General features: G+C 35.9%; 1 protein-coding gene across 1 annotated transcript in view; it reads left to right on the top strand.

The window, feature by feature from the left end:
- TNKS (tankyrase) overlaps positions 1–19,979 on the top strand; it is a 182,275-nt gene that overhangs the window by 108,789 nt on the left and 53,507 nt on the right. The window contains exons 6-11 of the mRNA XM_081221230.1: positions 600–694; positions 1,959–2,025; positions 2,331–2,517; positions 6,725–6,846; positions 8,203–8,294; positions 8,384–8,462. Of these exons, the coding sequence (XP_081077356.1) occupies positions 600–694; positions 1,959–2,025; positions 2,331–2,517; positions 6,725–6,846; positions 8,203–8,294; positions 8,384–8,462 (642 nt within the window). The remainder of the gene's footprint in view (positions 1–599; positions 695–1,958; positions 2,026–2,330; positions 2,518–6,724; positions 6,847–8,202; positions 8,295–8,383; positions 8,463–19,979) is intronic.

Below are 19,979 nucleotides of genomic sequence, written 5' to 3'. Positions count from 1 at the left end.
GGCATATTTCATCATATCCAAGGTAGGAAATTAGTTCTGACCCATTGCTAGCAGCCTAATGGAATGAATACGGTCCATTGTCTTTTTTGTTTCCACTAGAATTTCTTCAAGTATTCTTCAGAGGTGCTTTTCAGCTTTTCCTATTAAAGAGAAATTTTGAGAGCTAGCTCTTTATGATAGTATTGGGATTGAAAAGTTAAAATTTGAAAGGTGGACAGGATGCAAGTAAGATAAAGAAGAATGTTTCCAATTATGAGGAATATGAGCCCTGACCTGTCTTCCCGGGACAGTAGGAATGGTCCATGATGGAAAGAAATTAAGAAATAATGTGGATTAGGTAGGGTAGGGCTTGATAACTGAAGGCCTTGAAAAACCAGTAGGAGAAGTAGGTGAATGGCACTGAAGTTAGAATTTACTTCTGAGATGAGTGAATTATCTCTCATCCAGTTAGGAAATATGAATTTTTGGCACTTCACCTCAGTATTTTCTGTGTATGTTAACACTCATTGTCTTTAAATAAATAAATACAGATTAGATGCCAAAGAAACAATTATTTACCTGAAGAGGGAGATACATTTTTCTTTCTCTTTTCTATCTAGTCAACTCCTTTACATCTAGCAGCGGGCTACAACCGAGTTCGGATCGTTCAGCTTCTTCTCCAGCATGGTGCTGACGTGCATGCAAAAGACAAAGGGTACGTGTATCAGCGTATTTCCTGTAATGGTTTCATTCATGGATATTTACTCTTTGTTTTCAACATCTGATACACTAAAGTTTTTGAGCACTAGACAAAGTCTTATATCCCATTGCCTTACAGCTTGTGTAGCATTTTAAGAATGTTCACAGTGATTTGACTTCATTTTCATGTTCCTACTAATTAAGGATTCTTCTCATAACAATTTCCTAAATTAGTTTAATTTTATTGTATTCTATTATTTGAAGTTAAAATTTGTTTCTCTCAATTGCAATTACTATTTTTCAACTCTTAAGTTACACTTTAGAAAGACAGATAAAAAATTCTGTTAATCCGGTAACATAACTATCCTATTTATCAGGTATGAAAGGACCATCTCTTACTAATAAACTAAAATCATAAGTATACGTAAGTATACAATATTCTGATTTTTTCCTGATGAAATCTTGGCCATCTAAACTGAGAAAACCTAAAAGGTCCTTATGAAGTTTGATATGGGAGAGAGGTGTCTGGGAACCAAGAAAGCAGTATGTCATTTATTTTATGAATAGGTGCATCTTGGAAACCTTTGTACCACTTTCCTAGCTAGTCTCCAGGGACACGTGAATTGGGTCTCCTAGCCTATGTGATGGGCTAACATTTCTCATTATGCCACTTTAATATCTAAAAGATAATTGACCTGACTGCCCAGATGAAGTAGTGTTCATATTACACTGATGAGTAGCATAAAGAAAAGAAGCCCTGGAGCAGGCTTTTGCTCACTTTGCCCCTCTCCATGTCAGGAAACATAGACAAGAAGAAAGAGTTCAGTACTTGAGACAGTTCTCAGAAGAGGAGTCCATCATTTCAAATCTGCTCTTTTTGGTGTTGTTTCTCTCTTGCCTGCACCAGGTTCTGTGCCACATGTGAATGGTGTTCCCATAGTATAGGGGCACAAATGCCTGATGCTCTTGTAAATCTCTTTTCCCTTGTGCATGTCTGAAAGCAGATGGTGTACAATAGGTGAGTCCTCAAGATAAGTACACCACAAAAAAGAGGGTCTTTGACTCATGCAGAATGATACATACACAAGATGATACATAAAACAAGATAAATACAAAAGGTTGAGCATTAGTTATGCTTTGTATTCTCTTATTTAATACTTTAAAATATTTTAAACATAATTGTACTAGGATTTATTAGATTTTGTTTCTTAGCACTTCTTGGATAAATGACTCTAAGTTTTTTGAAATTTCAGTATTTTAATTGGCCTTTTTCCATTTAGTGGACTTGTTCCTCTCCATAATGCATGTTCATATGGACATTACGAAGTCACAGAACTGCTACTAAAGGTAAGAGAAATTAAAAATATTGAATATTATTTGCTTTTTTTTTTAACTCATCATGAGTTTTCATGGGGGTTTTTTGCCAAGATTTTTAAGATAATAAAATTGTTTTTTTTTAATGTTCACCATTGCCTTAAAATTTTTTAATTATTCAACTTATTTTAAACTATTTTTTAAAAGCTGAAATTAAAGAAATTAAAACAATTGTTGACATTTCAGAGTTATAACTGAAATTTACAGTCAAATAAACGAGTTTTTTTTTGATCCAGTGAAATGATTACTGACCTATAACTTTTTTTTTCTCAATTCAGCATGGAGCTTGTGTTAACGCTATGGATCTCTGGCAGTTTACCCCACTCCATGAGGCTGCTTCCAAGAATCGTGTAGAGGTCTGCTCTTTGTTACTTAGTCATGGTGCCGATCCCACTTTAGTCAACTGCCATGGCAAAAGTGCCGTGGATATGGCTCCAACGCCTGAGCTCCGGGAAAGATTGACTTGTATGTATTTATATCCTAAAGTCAACATCGCTTGTTGTAAATTGTAATATCTTTCTTTTTTTTAATATTAATTAATTTATTTGGTTGCGTCAGGTCTTAGTTGTGGCTCGCCAGCTCCTTAGTTGCAGCACGTGGGCTCTTTAGTTGTGGCATGCATATGGGATCTAGTTCCCTGACCAGGGGTTGAACTCGGGCCCCCTGCATTGGGAGTGTGGCATCTTAACCACTGTTCCACCAGGGAAGTCCCTAGAATATCTTAGTTTTGGTATTAGGGCTGTTGTTTTGTCTAACTTAGATAATAGACTTCTATTCTTACATGTTCACTAGTTTATTATCCTCTTTTCTTATCATTACTTTTCTTTTTGAATTCTACAGGAATCTCACATACATATACTATATTTATTTTGTGTTTATTCAAGCCTAATTCTAATTCATGTGTTAAGTAAGGTTCCTTTTTTTTTTTTAAGACAAAAGAGGATGATGAGTCCATCAATAACCATCTATTGAATACCTACTATGTTCCAGGAACTTGAAATATAGCAGTGTACAAACCAGGAAAAAATCTCTTGTCTCACAGAGGTTATATTCTTGTGCTATTGGTAGTAATAGATGATATCTAACATTATGGAGTACTCACTATTTCCCAAGCCCTGCAAGTTGCACATTCATGTTTTTATTTATGTGTGTTATAGCCCAAGTGCAATCACTTGCCCAAATTTAAATAAGATAATTTTTATGATTTGGTGGAAGTAATCTTCTCATATACTGATACATATTACCTATGTTTACATATGCATGTTTTAAAATAAACTTTTAGAATAGTTTTAGATTTACATAAAACTTAACAAAAATAGTACAGAGAGTTCTTTTATACCCTATACGCAATTTCCCCTATAAACATCTTATATTAATATGGTACATTTGTCAAAATAATGAACCAATACTGATACATTATTAATTAAAGGCTGTACTCTATTCAGATTTCTTTATTTTTTTACTGGAAGTCCTTTTTCTGTTCCAGGATCCCATTCAGGATACCACATTACATTTAGTTGTCATATTGAATACTGAGATATATTTAATTCTATACATAGGCATTACAGGTTTAAATTAAAGTAGGCATTACCTACCTAATTTTTAATTTGTCCCATGGTTGATATTCTCTTACATCTAGGATTCTAAGAATCAGATAACTAGATTTAAACACCTGAGAAAACCTTTAAATGATAATTTAAGAAAAAGGCATAGTCAAAATGAAAACATCATTTAAGTTTAAACAGTTGTAAATTAGTTTATGTTAAAACAGGAAGAGTTCCTTGCAGTTTTAATCTTGTTTAAATGGAAATTTAAACTTATTTTGGTACCGGAACAGATGACATCTACTAGATTACAGGCCAGCACAAACCAGATTATAACTGGGCAGATGTCTTAGCAATGAATCCTTGTAGAAGTGCATTTATTCTCTCTCCCACTCATGACTCTTGCCATATGTTATCTTGCATTATATAGTGCATTTTTCTGTGTGATGTTCTGTCTCCCCAGTGAAGTTTAAATTCTTAGAAAGACCTTTGGTTTTATTATTCTGTCTTCTTAGCACCTACACAATGCCTTGTTACCTAATAAAATGTGTTGATGGTAATTGTGCTTGGGTCTGTATCTGCCTACCCCCAACTTAGCACAGTGCATTGTGCATGCTGTGTGCCCAGCAGGTTTACTGAATTGAATTTAACTTAACTCAAAATTTATTTTTTACATCTTTTTCTAATTTCTTTTAGTTTTATACCCTGGGCTCAGCTTTATCCCCATGTCACCAATTTTGACTTCTTCTTTCCTTTGAGTCATTTTGTAAATTACAAGTACTGTTATGGGTTTTTACGTTGTATTTCACTGGTCTACCTGATTCCACTGTAAACATTAAGATTTAACCTAAATTTGTATAGTTTTGTAAAGGAAGTTCCCTGATTAGAGTACTTTGCAACCTTCTCAGTATCTCCTTTATTTTATTAAATAAGGTTCTACCAAGGAATTATCTGAAGGAAAGGATGTAACAAAGTTGGAACTTTTCTGACCAGTTTTCATCCTCATGCTCACTGCTTTATACTAGGCAACCACAATGACAGAATTCTTTTTAAGAAAATTATACCGGAAACAAAAACAATATTTTGATCATACCCATGGTTACAGCATTTTCATTACACACATTTTTTTGCTCTTTCTTGTTTACTTTTTTATTTGTTGTTTTCATGAAGCCAATTGAACACATTAGTGTGGGTTCTGCACACACTGGAGCTGAAAATACTAAAAGTAGCTTTTATTCTTGTTTCCAAATGCATTTAGAAAGAGATTTTAAGGCATTTTATAAATATTAAGTTTTCAGGGTAATTGGGATTTCTGAAGTTTTTTGAAGTTTCAAAGGCCTGTACTTTGAAGAATTCAGCAGTGATAAAGTACCACTAAACAAGAGGTTATATAGAGATGTTTTTTCCCCAAACCTACCATGACTTATTTTATAAATATTCAGCATCCATGCAACAAATACTTATTGGCTACCTACTATATGCCAAGCACTGTGCTAGGTGATGGGACTACCGTAGCAGATAAGACAGTGTGATAAGCCCTGTGATATACAGCTAGAGGCAAGTACAAAGGACTTCATAAGAAGGAATCCTAATGGGGAACAACAGGAAGGCTTATCCAAGTATCTGAACTGAGACCTTGAGTGACAAGTAGTAGTTAATAAGACGCGAGTTTGTGCGCACGTGTGTCTCCGTGTGTCTCTCTATTTAAAATTTCCTTCCTTTTAATTAATTGATTAATTAATCAATTAATTAAGGCTGCATCAGGTCTTAGTTGCAGCATGCGGGATCTTTCATTGCAGCGGGTGGGCTCTTTGTTGTGGCATGCGGGCTTCTCTCCAGTTGTGGCACGTGGGCTCCAGAGCATGTGGGCTCTGTAGTTGTGGTGTGCAGGCTTAGTTGCCCTGCAGCATGTGGGATCTTAGTTCCCCAACCAGGGATTGAACCCACATCCTCTGCACTGGAAGGCGGATTCTTAACCACTGGACCACCAGGGAAGTCCCTCTTCCTGTCTTTTGAAGAAGAGGAGAAAGTGACATGGGGCCCTCAAAGGAAAGGGAGAAAGGAAAAAAGAAAGAATTCAGCCAGGTGACTCAGCTTCGCTGTGCACCTGAAGCTATTGCAACATAGTTAATCAGCTATACTCCAATATAAAATAAAAAGTTAAAAAAAAAAACTAAGAAATACTGTCAATACTTTATGCCTGATAATATCAAATATTTATATGAAATGGGCAAATACCTAGAAAAAAAATCTTACTTTAAAAAAAAACAACAGAATTCAGTACCAGGCAGATGCAAAGGCAGGCCTGGAATTAATGTAACATATTAGGTCACATATCATTTATACCTTTTTAGAACAATTTTCAGCTTTTTGTTAATAAGTAGTCATATCAAAATACAATCCAACCTTGTAAAATAGAAAATAAGATGATTTGCTTTTAATGAGTAAGAGTGGTGGACTCTTACTTATGCAATTAACTTAGAAATGCCTTTTTAAAAATCTCTTACTTGCTTATACAAATAATAAATAAACATTAACTGTTCTTTGAAAAATTTTCAGACTCTGGCACTTCCCACATAATTCAGTTCTTCCCTTCTCTGTGTCAAGACATAATCACTATTAATATTTTGGTGAATATTTCTCTAAATGTCTTTTTTATATCATTAGTTATATTTAGTTATGGTGGCAGTAGAAGTAGTAACAGTACCCAAAAAAAAGGGTCAGCCTGTCCTCCTCATTTGCTACTTGAATTTTCATTTAATAATATATACTTTCATGTCAGTATATACATAGATCTTTTTGTTTAAGAGTTATAAAGTATTCCAGTGTGTAAGTGTTCACAAATTATTTAACTGGTTTCTATTTGGTGAACATTTAGGTTGCTTGTTTTAAAACTTTGCTGGAGTGAGTATCTTTATGAACTCTGAGTAGAAAATCGTCTTATTTCAGAATTTTTCAGTAACCTACACCCTCATCCTTTGCACCTTTATCATCCTATTGTCATGTTGTTGCTGTTGCTAAAATAGAGGAATGTGTAAAATTAATCATTTTTCTACTTTATTTATAATCATGCTAATGATTTTTATAGATTTTAAATATTTATATGTCAACCATTATTTCATTAACAGATGAATTTAAAGGTCATTCTTTACTACAAGCAGCCAGAGAAGCAGACCTAGCGAAAGTTAAAAAAACACTTGCTTTGGAAATCATTAATTTCAAACAACCACAGTCTCATGAAACTGCACTGGTAAGATCCTATTGTTAATCCATTCCTTGGGTCTGTAATAGTAGTGTAAATGCAAAATACGATTTTCATTTCAGAAACATTAAGGTAACTTTAGTATCTGAAGTGCCAGGAATTTGCATTTTAATATTGGTTGCATTGATTTTTAAATTTGGTTAGGGAGATAATTGCTTTCATGGATGAGAGAATAGACATTTGCTCAACCTTAATCTGAAAATTATTTTTACTTTTGTCTTTACCCAACCATATTATAGCAAGTGTACTTTTGTGGCCAGTGCTCTCATGAAATACAAGATGTGATTTTTCTCTATAGAATCTTCTTTTTCTTGTGGTTGCTAGGTAAATACTGTATTTGCTTTCTATCAACGATTAAATTATTTTCAAAGATACTTGCATCATCATTTTGAGCAATTGTAGTCAAAGAATTTTTACATTCATTATAGAAAAATGGTAAGGTTAGGAATTTTTTTGTTCCAAACTGTACAAATTTTTAAAACTATTCATGTTTTTTCTTCTAATGTACTTTGAGAAAGATTGTTCTATTTTCCTTATCATTGTCCACATTAAGTTTCAGGTATAGGGCTGGTTGGATTATACCTGAATTCAGAATTTAAGCATAAGAGTTACCAAACCAAAATAGGCCAACTGTATGTATGTATGTATACTCAGAATATGGCTCTCATGCTGGGGTTTAGATACATTCAAGCTACACAGCATTTCTTCCAGGAGACACTCAAAGCCACAGAATGAACCTGACCTGCTTTTTTAGAGTGTTCATTCTATTCATTAGTATGTAGTTTTCTTACTTTTTCAGTTTTAATACAAACATGAATATAAAATGAAGCTGAATATAAAAGTTGTATAAATAGAGGATAAAACAAAAAATTTCTGAGAATGCTCCTCCCTCTAAGCGCCTTCAAGTCTGTTACCTGTCCCTGGGCATATGGACTTATTCTCCTGTAGTGCTAGGAGTACCTCTGGGAAAGAGCTTGAGAAATATTGATTTATGTGGCTGACAGCCTACTGAAGGATTGAGTAATTCAGTTATAGATTTCTGTAGCTTTGGAGAGGTAGCATTCTGATACCTTCAGGTAAATATATACTGGATAATTACTTATTGGCTAAAGGGAAAGAAATGAAGTCTCTTACTGCTCAGCTGAGAGCATAATTTCACCTTGGTTTAAAGGCTTATGTTTTATACTCCCAGTGTATTTAGGAGGAATTTGGATCATCTCCATAATGTTAAAATATATGTTTTGAGATAACAGTGTTCTAAATAGTCAGCGGGTGCTATTCCATTCAGCAGTCTATTTTTGCATAGAAGTTTATTTTATTAACTTGGTTTTCTTTACTTTACAGCACTGTGCTGTGGCCTCCCTGCATCCCAAACGCAAACAAGTGACAGAATTGTTACTTAGAAAAGGAGCAAATGTTAATGAAAAAAATAAAGAGTAAGTGCAGTTGCAGAAGGAGTTGCTCAGTTCTTAAAGGGAAAGTGTGGTATGAGTTAGATTACCTTTTCCTTTCCTCCTCTCCATAGTTTCATGACGCCCCTGCACGTTGCAGCAGAAAGGGCCCACAATGATGTCATGGAAGTTCTCCATAAACATGGAGCAAAGGTAAGGCTCATGCCTGAGATAAGGTGGCAACCTTGGCATTGAGTAGCTAGCTGCACTTAAGACTATTCCTCTTCTCTCTGATTCTCCGGAAGAAATTAATCTTATAAAGGACTGTTAGCGTGTATTTGAATTCATAGATTCTCCTTTAAAGCTGACTTAGATCTTGTTACTAATAGAGATAATTACCTGTGTTTTATATTGTACTTTACTATCATTCTTCTATAAAGCAATAAATGTGGCTATGGTCTTATCATTTGAAATACATTTCAACTTTACATTGTTTTACCTTAATACTGGAATTGATATATTTTGGTAGTCAACATCAATTACGGTTTATCAGAAAGTAATTTATGTGAATGATAGGTAAAATATTGCTACCTATTTTAAAGAACATTTGTTCCTTCAAACTGGTAATGTAATAATTTTCTCAAATAACCATAATATAAAGGAATAAAATTTTAATAACCATTTTTATTGGCATTGTCTGAGTGACATTTTCTGCAACTCCATGACTCCATAAATTGCTTGAGGAAAATTTGCTTGAAGGAAGCAAACTGGTTGTTTTTCAGAGGTACTTGAACTTGCAGATTTTTAAATCCTCAAGAGTGAATACTTTAAAGCAGGAGTCCCCAAAGTAGGGTGCAGGCACTCTATGGAACATACAAGATGAGCCATTGGGTGTAGGAAAAATATATTAGAATTTTGATTTATTAAAATAGTAATTTATTTACAAATGAAGAAGTTAAGATCTACAGTAAGTTCCCTACATACAAACAAGTTCTGTTCCGAGAGCATGTTCATAAGTCTAATTTGTTCTTAAGTCCAACAAAGTTAGCCTAGGTACCCAACTAACACAATCGGCTGTATAGTGCTGTGCTGTAATAGGTTTATAATCCTTTTCACACAAGTAACACATAAAAAACAAACATAAAAAATAAAGAAAACATTTTTAATCTTACAGTACGGTACCTTGAAAAGTACAGTAGTACAGTACAACAGCTGGCGCTTCTTAGGTAGTACCAGCTACATCACCACTGCTTTTTATGCTTGCTTCCAGACATCCTGGGCTTGAAATAATGATACTGTACTACTGTACTCTATACAGTACTGTAAAGTATACAAAAGCGGAACCACTTGTAGAGGGTGCATTCATGTAAAAATGTATGCCAGACATGTGAACTAACTTACATGATTGGACATGGGAACGCACATTCTCATCTTTGAAAGTTTGCAACTTGAAGGTTTATATGTAGGGGACTTACTGTACTAATACTTCATACACAGATTGATGCTGGCACTCTCATTATGTCCATGTTTCAGCCTGCCTGAGTCATGTCAGAGCCCAAGGTGTTTTGTGAGGAAGAACACGAGTTGTGTATGGGGGGACTGACCGTGATGCACTCACTCGTCTGCTCACTTTCAGCACTTTGTGACACATTGCACTTTACATGAGTAGATTTATGGATATTATCCTAAATGGTAGAATCTTGATAAATACCATTGTTGAAAATCAGAGGGAATGACCATGACAATCTTATAGCATAAAAAGTTTATCTGGCTATTTTATGAATCAGGATTTTCAGATTGACATACTTAGTTGTTGTGCCTTTTTTTTTTTTAATGAAAATAAGGGAGTTCAAAATTTGCTGATAGTTCTGTAGTGACAAATGACTATTACTTGTATTTAGGTACTTTTTTTTTTTTAAAGAGAAACATAATCAGAACCTTAAAGGTGAAAGTTATATATTTTAGAGTGAATGAGAAAGTAACTGCTCTTTAAAAGGAACTTGAACAAGTGAAGAGGACATTTTGAAAATAGATTTTTAGAAAATATCCACTGTTTTGTGATTCTGTTGCCAAAAAGTGATGTATATTTATCACCCATCTGTCATATCTATATAATTTAAAAACTGGGCAACAGGATTTTCTAACCTGTCTTAAAGTTTTAGTTTTTTTAAATTTGTGTTCAGGTAGTTTTTGAACCTATTAAAAATATTTTAATGCAACACCTCATAATAAGTTTGCAAGAATCAAGAAAATGCCATTTTACTAGCAGAATTCAGTTAAAACCTTAGCATACTTAGTAAATTACATTAAAAAATAAGCATTGTGATTTAGAAGGCTTTGCTAACAATGCACTTTTTCCAGTGGCACTACATATCTATGTGAAATCTTTTTAGCTAATCTAGCCAGTGGGACCAACTGTTGAAAATGAACTTAGAATCAGACCCTCAAATCTACAACATAATTTTTATAAGATTTTTTAAAGTTTCTTTTAATTGAGCCAAATGATATTTTGTACGACTAATAATTTTTTTTAATTTTTAATTGTTTCACCTCTTTCCTATCCTTTGTAATTTTTTTGTATAAATTTTATATATATTTATTATGTATTAGTTTAGCCCTGCTTGGTTACAATTTACAAATGTACATAAATGTATATTGAGACAGTTCTTAAAACATTTTTTTACTCCTAAGGTGCATGATCCAAAAAAATTTGTATATCCTTGCTTTAAAAGGACGGTTGATGTTTTTAATTAAACAGTCAGGATGAGCTGGAATGAAAAGAACAAGAGTTCTACAGATTTATTGCCTATTTTCAGGGTACAACTACTGCACTGTTACATAAATAATGTCTTGTTGTTCTATCAAACAAAATAATAAGCTAAGTAGGCTTTCTGCTACACTTAAGAGCATGGTATGTTTATCATTTACCTATTTTTAAAAATATCTTATGGCATTTATAATGTTCTTGAATAACCATGAATAATGCCCTTCATTTTGGGAAAGTATCTCTCTGTTGTCTCCCACGAGTCATTTTATTTCCTGAAGGTTCAATGAGAAATAACATTATTTTATATAACCTGTCCTAGTCAGCATCACTCTAGGTCTGTGGTTCTAAATCTTTTCTCTGCCCTTCATGTTCACAGTGCATTCTCATCAGTAACGTCGCAGTTCATCAGTGGGTCATGTATAATTTTAACCGCCCTGCTAGTGATGTAGAATGCCTTTTAGACTAGTATATCTTCCCTAGTCCTTCCACTTCAGTTCAACAAAATTGAGAACTCCTGCGACGCTTTACATGGAAAAAAGAGTCATATTTAATCAGGGTTAGGAACCAATAGATACAAATTTCCATCCTCCCCTTCACTCATTTCCTGGTCCCAAGGCAGACTGCTATCCCTCAGGGCTAGTTTATCTGGTGACTAATGCATTAGTAAAAGCTCGCCATAGAGACCCAACTTAGCTACTGTTGGCCCCTAATGTTTGCTTGCCTAGTGTTCTTTCTGGGGAACTTGTGGTTTCAATTTGATTTTTGAACGACTCATTGTTTCCATTTGATTCTAAAAGAACCTTCTGAACAAGCAGCCCCGCTCCTGAATTAGGATTCAGCCCTCTTAGTCTGCTTCTCCCATTCTGCTGTCTTCCCCTCCTCATGATGAACCTAGTTCTCAAGCTAAGACTACTAAGTCAGAAAAGGCAGAGAATTTGGTAGGGAGATCTAACGCCATTAACTAACTTTGTCTTACTTAGACAAATAGAACTTAGTAATACTTATATAAGCCAAAGCATTCTTTTGTGTAAAACTTGGTAATAAATACAAAGTTCAGGTTCACTCTGCAAGTTAAGCATATTGTGTATGTAACATAGACAGATATAGTTTTCAGTTTAGAATCTTCCACTTTCTAGTTTTATGACCGTGAACTTAATTTCTCTGAACCTCAGTTGACTCATTGGTGCTATGTGGGTATTAATACCTCCCCTACAAGGGTGTTTTTTTTTGTTTGTTTGTTTTGGTTTTTTTGGTAAAAATTGAATGAGCTTATATATATATGTATGTTGTATAGTACCTGGCACACAAACAATACTTTGATTGCTAGTAAGTATGAGCATTGTATTTTTTTCTATATTTGTCTTTTCAAACTTATATACTATATATTTCCCTTAATTATCTACATTTTATTTAAGACATGTATATAATCCCTTTATAATTTGTTTTGATCCACTAGCTCAACATTGAGTTGTAAAATGATAAAGATTGTGTGCTGGATACCGTGGGAAGTAGTTTGGAAGTTAAAGCAGTTACCAAACTTGAAGCTAATCCTGAACCAATTTAGTGGCATCAGTAATGAAAAAGGAAGAGAAAGACGAAAGCCATTTAGAAAGACTAATTGGGTGCTGGAATAGACTTAGAAAATGGTGGTAGTTGGAAATGAATTGAGTGCTGGAATAAACTTAGAAAGTGGTGGTACAATTAAGGAAGTAAGAAAGCTAGAAAGAAATACTGGTGTCCTATGTCTTGGTAATGATTTTGTACTTGGAGTTCATATGATAGAGGGACACTAAATAAAACTAGTGGTTGGAAATATAGCACTAGAGTATGAAAGAGAGCTTAGGATTAGAAAGATCTATTGGGAAGCCATTGACATAGTGATCATACATTGTGGGAATGAGGAAGGTTCCTGGTAGAGAATATGGAGGGATGAGTTGAGAGTCAAGGAATAACCTTTGAGGATTAACAGTAGTGGGAAGAGGAAACTGAAAGGCTTATCATGGTGTCTACTGAGTGCAACGGAGTGTGAAGAAGGAACAGGTGATTAGTGCTGCAGAGAGAAACCAAGGTAGAGGATCCATTTAATTTGGCAATTTTCACATAAGGGCCTTGGTAGCTTTTGAAGGAGGTGTTCCAAAGATATAGAGGTAGAAAATTGTATTAGTTAGGGTCTTGGCAATAAATAGCACACTCAAAGTGGGTAATTTGAGGAAAGTCTAATAAAGGAGTCATATACAAAGGTGTGGGCGAGGTTTAGGAAATCAACAAGGGATGAGGTAGTACCAGCAGCAAATGGGAGCTATCATCATCCTGGGCCTGAAGGGGCAAGGAACAGGGGAGCTGTATAGAGCAGGCCACCTGACAGCATCTGTAGCCTTTGATAAAGGCTATATCTAATCCATACTCCTCACTCTTCTCCTTCCCACCAGTCCCCTTGTCATTACTTCCTACTGGCCAAATACAGCGAAAAGTTAAAGACCAAAAGAGCCCATTGATGTGATCCATACACGTGATTTTCCCAGGACACAGAGCAGGGTGGAGGGTGGATGTGGGTCCAGGGAGGCAAGCAGGCAATATTTAGCAAAAGGACAGAAAACAAATGACTCTTAAGGAAAGGATGGTTATAAGAACATGGGGTTATTAACCAACTTATTTGAGAAATCCACTTTTATAGGAGTAAACTTCTGTATCTTAAAAAATTAATAATTATCTCTACCAACCCCTGCTTCACAAGATTACTGTAAAGCCTAAATGGGAAAGACATGAGATTTTATCCCTTTTTCTTTATTATTGTTAATGTACCCTGGCATTCTGCATTCTGTTGCTACTGCCTTGTTTGCTATCATTATTAAGTACAACCTAAGCCCCAATTGCATACGGTATTATTAATACTGCAGATACAAAAGGTTTAATTCAGAAGCGCTTTTTTTCATACATGAAAGCACTGCTATTTTGTCATTAGTGAGCATCTGTTAAATGTGTGAAACATGAAAACTTTTTTTTGATGTTCGTATGTCTTAATTTGACAGCTTTATTTATAATGTATGTAAGAAGAAGTTGTGTCAATAGTCATTGGCATTTAATGGGCTTATTTCTCATATTAAGAGTGATCAAGAGCTAAGTACAGAAATGTCACAGAACAATTGATGATGAATTACCAAATGACTGATGTGGACAGTGATAGCTGAAGTTTAAGCAAGAGATGAATCAGCCTCATAGTTAGCTGTTGAGACTAGGCTGTTCACACTGATTTTTGAAAGAGTCCCCTTAACCATTTCCTTATGGTCTGCTTGCTGGTTTCCAAAACTGTTTTTGGCATTTTTTAATCATAATTTTATGTCCTATACATTTCAGGCCACATACCATTGTGGTTTTATATCATTTTATCAAATTATCCTCTTTAGGAAAGTCATTCTTACTATTCAAATAGAAATAAAGATACATACCTCAGCTTGTTATCTCCAGAGACAAAAAAAAAGAATGTTTGTCTTTAAAACTGCCAGACATCTCTTATTCTTCTCACACCTTCTGAATTTGTATCTTAAGCCAGTTCTAACCATTAATTACCACAATTGAGGTGTAACACATTAAGTATAACATTTTTCTTATTTGAGGCAGTTTCTGTACTTTAGAGAAAATAGATCTCTTTAGTGCTGAATGCTAAGCATCTTTGAAGACATCCTCTGTCATATCCTTGTGGTGGAGATTGGGATAGAGGAAAATAAAACTGTGTCTTAAAAAAGACTTCATCAGTCCCAGCATTCCTGAATTTCTTCAGTAAGTGTGCTGGTAATTCCAAATAATACATATATATTAAGAATTAAAGTTGTATCTATTTAAAATATGAAGAATAAATTAATGCTGCTGTATAGAAAATCAATCTGTCAAATAAATTTTTTAGGTTGAAAACAAAACTCATGGACAGCAATACATATATATAGCTGTATAACTTGAAAGTTCCTAGAAGATTCCTTGTGAGCGGCAATGTCATTTATTTGTTTAGCTCAGTTTGAATGACCATTTAGGCACTTAATTATATGTATAATACTAGACTGTATATTTGTTTTGTCTCTCTGTTTTTTTAAGAGTTTGACTCGTATATAAAGAATATTTTGAATGTTGTTGAGCCTAAGTTTTTTGCCTGAGTGAAGAATTATCACAGTGTGAGTCACAGTCATCAAAGCCAAGAGGACAAAGAACAGTGTTGTGTCAGAGATATTCTAGCTTCTGGACTATATTCTGTACTTGAGTTGGCCCTTTTTTTTCAGTGTTTCCAGCATTGATTTTATGGATGACCTGCACAGGTCATTTAATCTTTTCCTGTTATTTCTCCACCAATAGAGTAAATTATTGTCATTTACCATTTATGTAACTTACAGAATGGTGGAGATTAGAGTAATAAATCCAAACTTAGGAGAACTCCCTTTAAACAATGAGAGTTCCCTACAATTCTCTGGGATCACAACAAAGTAAAATTACACTGGCTCCAATATATCACCCTTCTTCACTGTGAAACTGAACTAGAGCAGCAACACAAATCCTGCCAGGTGACTCATTTAAAAAATCGGGGGATGGGGGTTGATCTCTAGGCATATCACATAGTTACTGCTGCCCTCCAGGAATAAATTTATCACACACATTTTGTACTTCTGTGCCTTGAACCACTTCAGAATATTTGGAGGAAAAAATTAGATGCCCACTTTATCGAGAGCCCTGATTCTAACCCATGACTGACTGATAAACAAATAAAGGTAGAACCTTAAGGGTGTTGATCAAGTTAGAAATGAGAGAGAGTTAGGGACCTTGATTTTTCTTTTTTCAATTTTGAGTCAATTTAAAGATCTGTAATGACTCAAGCAGAGAGTCGATTTCCCATCAAGTAATCATTTTTCAGTAAATGTGTTCTTAAAAGTCCACGTAGTAAATATTTTAGGCTTTGTGGGCCAAGAGACAAAATAGAGGATTTTATGTAGGTACTTATATAGCCATTTAAAATGTAATCATTTAAAAATGTAAAAACCATTCTTAGCTTGCAGGCCACACAAAACCAGTAGGTTGGAGCTGGCCCGCAGATCAAAGCTTACCAAGTCCTTCCGTAGAGCTCTGTTTTGTTCAGATAGAGGAGCTTGAGGGTCTGAGACAGCTCTGGTGATCTCATCTCGTCCTTATTAGTGCCTGGTAAAGGCCTGGGCCCACAAACCATCTCTGGCCCCAACCATAAGGAGAGGTTCGCTGAGAAAGCTTTCTTCTCTTTTAAAATAGATGTTGGCAACTTCCCTTTTGGCCTTGGGTAAAACTGCCTGGCACTGGTGGAGCGCGGCTGCTGCAGTCATCTTATGACTTGAGACGGGCAAGCCCGGAGCCCTGAGACCAGGGAATTGGAGAAATTTCTGACATTTGCTTCTAGAGAGGAATAATTCTTCTTCACAAAAACCTTTATAGAATATCTGTTTAGTATTTCCCTATTATTGATTGTTGTTCTTTCTAAGTGGGTTGTACAAAGTCTCACCAAATTTTTCTAGTTTCTTCTTTTTATTAAGATTTTTTTTTTGATGTGGACCATTGTTTAAAAGTCTTTATTGAATTTGTTACAGTATTGCTTCTGTTTTATGTTTTGGTTTTTTGGCCACGAGGCATGTGGGATCTTAGCACCCTGCACCCCCTGCATTGGAAGGCGAAGTCTTAACTGCTGGACCCCCAGGGAAGTCCCTCTAGTTTCTTTATTCTACTTATTTCCATGGAATGAGTGCTTCTATTACATTATTTGCTGATACTTTTCTATGACTTCTTGTAGTGCTTCAGCCTTGTTGTCTGATGAAGCACTCCATGGATATTCTTTTGTTGCTATGAAACTATTTAGAATTTGAGGGAAGAATTATTTCATAAGGAAAAATATATACATTCACTAAAGCAAAGAATTTTGTGTTACACTGGTCTCTCGTACTTTAGGGTAGAGGGAAGAGTTACATTTAAGGTTAAGTCATAGTCTCTGCTTTTAAGTAGCTTACAGTTTATATGTAGCATCTAATATTAGCAAGTGCTTAGTAAATGGTAGTTGCATCCCTTCCTTATATTAGTGAGTGGTGATTTTTGCTCAGTATTTCACTCCATGAGTGCATGTCCCAGAATGAGTAAGAGGTAGAAGAAGTGAATCTGCAGTGTTCTATATTGTGCTCAGTTCCACCATGCATATTAATAGAGAGAACCGCTTCTTACACATAGTGTGTTGTTAATGTTTAAAAGTACTGTCTGTACTTTATCTGGTGTTCAGTTGATCTGCTTAGACACTGGAAGTGAAACTGGCTGGTGTTGGATTTACTGAGAAACTTTACATCTGTCTCTACCATCGCATTGCTAAGGTATCTGCAAGGATAATCTTGACCAAAGGCAAATTTTACCTTTCATGATGACTTTAGAAACTAACACCTTCAGAAAATAGGGCTCCAGGGTAATCTAATAAAGCTGGAGCATAGCAGGCCTATCAGATGGTGAAGAAAAAATATAGTGGAAAGAGAGGTGGGAGAGGTGGTGTAAACGTAAATTACAGATGGTCTTTAATGACACGCTGAGGGATTCAAGTTTATGTGAAAGCGCTGAAGAGTCACTGAGTTTGGGCTGAGGAATAACTTCGTAAGATCTGTATTTCAGAGTAGTAGTTCTGAAACCATGTTCCCATGATTTAATGAGCTGGATTATGGATTTCCATCACTATAATTGAATAATTTAGTGGGTGTCTTATCCAATTTCCAGAAAAATGTTAATGATTAGAATGTTCTTAAAGTTTTTCTCTTGTGATGAGGACATAACAGAAATATTCACAGAAAAATTCAAGAAGTTTAGTTTGACCACTTGTGTTTTCCGTTAATACATGCTAATGGCTGTGCTTTTATGTTGTTTATGTATAAACAGTCGTTTTTCTGCTGGCAAATGTAATATAAATTTGTCAGCATTTCATGGTGAATCTTGTGAACACCATTAAGAATTTATTGACTCTCTCTTGTGAGAACACCAGCATCACAACTAGCTGCTGGACAGTCATCGACAGGAAGACACTGGAACTCACCAAAAAAGATACCCCAAATACAAAGAGAAAGGAGAAGCCACAATGAGACGGTAGGAGGGGCACAATCACAGTAAAATCAAATCCCGTAACTGCTGGGTGGGTGACTCACAGACTGGAAAACACTTATACCACAGAAGTCCACCCACTGTAGTGAAGGTTCTGAGCCCCACGTCCGGCTTCCCAACCTGGGGGTCTGGCAAGAGAAGGAGGAATTCCTAGAGAATCAGAATTGGAAGGCTAGTGGGATTTGATTGCAGGACTTCAACAGGACTGGGGAGAACAGAGACTCCACTCTTGGAGGGAACACACAAAGTAGTGTGTGCATCAGGACCCAGGAGGAAGGAGCAGTGACCCCAGGGGAGACTGAACCAGACCTACCTGCTAGTGTTGGAGGGTCTCCCGCAGAGGTGGGGGGTGGCTGTGGCTCAAGGACACTGGCAGCAGAAGTTCTGGGAAGTACTCCTTGACAGGAGCTCTCCCAGAATCCACCATTAGCCCCACCAAAGAGCCCAGGTAGGCTGCAGTGTTGGGTTTCCTCAGGTCAAACAACCAACAGAGAGGGAAACCCAGCCCCACCCATCAGCAGTCAAGGGGATTAAAGTTTTACTGAGCTCTGCCCACCAGAGCAACAGTCAGCTCTACCCACCACCAGTCCCTCCCATCAGGAAACTTTCACAAGCTTCTTAGATGGCCTCATCCAGCAGAGGGCAACAGGAGAAGCAAGAAGAACTACAGTCCTGCAGCCTTTGGAACAAAAACCACATTCACAGAAAGACAAGATGAAAAGGCAGAGGGCTATGTACCAGATGAAGGAACAAGATAAAACCCCAGAAAAACAACTAAATGAAGTGGAGATGGGCAACCTTCCAGAAAAAGAATTCAGAATGAGAGTGAAGATGATCCAGGACCTTGGAAAAAGAATGGAGGCAAAGATCGAGAAGATGCAAGAAATGTTTAACAAAGACCTAGAAGAACTAAAGAACAAACAAACAGAGATGAACAATACAATAACTGAAACGAAAACTACACTAGAAGGAATCAATAGCAGAATAACTGAGGCAGAAGAACGGATAAATAACCTGGAAGACAGAATGGTGGAATTCACTGCCATGGAACAGAATAAAGAAAAAAGAATGTAAAGAAATGATAACAGCCTAAGAGACCTCTGGGGCAACATTAAACGCAACAACATTCGCATTACATGGGTTCCCAGAAGGAGAAGAGAGAGAGAAAGGACCACAGAAAATATTTGAAGAGATTATAGTTGAAAACTTCCCTAACATGGGAAAGGAAATAGCCACCCAATTCCAGGAAGCGTGGGGAGTCCCATACAGGATAAACCCAAGTAGAAACACGCCAAGACACATAGTAATCAAATTGGCAAAAATTAAAGACAAAGTATTGAAAGCAGCAAGGGAAAAACGACAAATAACATACAAGGGAACTCCCATAAGGTTAACAGCTGATTTCTCAGCAGAAACTCTACAAGCCAGAAGGGAGTGGCATGTTATACTTAAAGTGATGAAAGGGAAGAACCTACAACCAAGATTACTCTACCTGGCAAGGATCTCATTCACATTTGACAGAGAAATAGAAAGCTTTACAGACAAGCAAAAGCTAAGAGAATTCAGCATCACCAAACCAGCTCTACAACAAATGCCAAAGGAACCTCTCTACTGGGAAACACAAGAGAAGAAAAGGACCTGCAAAAACAAACCCAAAACAATTAAGAATATGGTCATAGGAACACACATATTGATAATTACCTTAAACGTGAGTGGATTAAATGCTCCAACCAAAACACACAGGCTTGCTGAGTGGATACGAAAACAAGACCCATATATATGCTATCTACAAGAGACCCACTTCAGACCTTGGGACATATACAGACTGAAAGTGA

The sequence above is a fragment of the Mesoplodon bidens genome (genome assembly GCF_964165515.1).
Source record: "Mesoplodon bidens genome assembly, chromosome: 20".
Lineage (NCBI taxonomy): Eukaryota > Metazoa > Chordata > Mammalia > Artiodactyla > Ziphiidae > Mesoplodon > Mesoplodon bidens.
The sequence above is the reverse complement of the archived record's forward strand: the minus strand, read 5'-3'. Positions and strand labels throughout refer to the sequence as shown.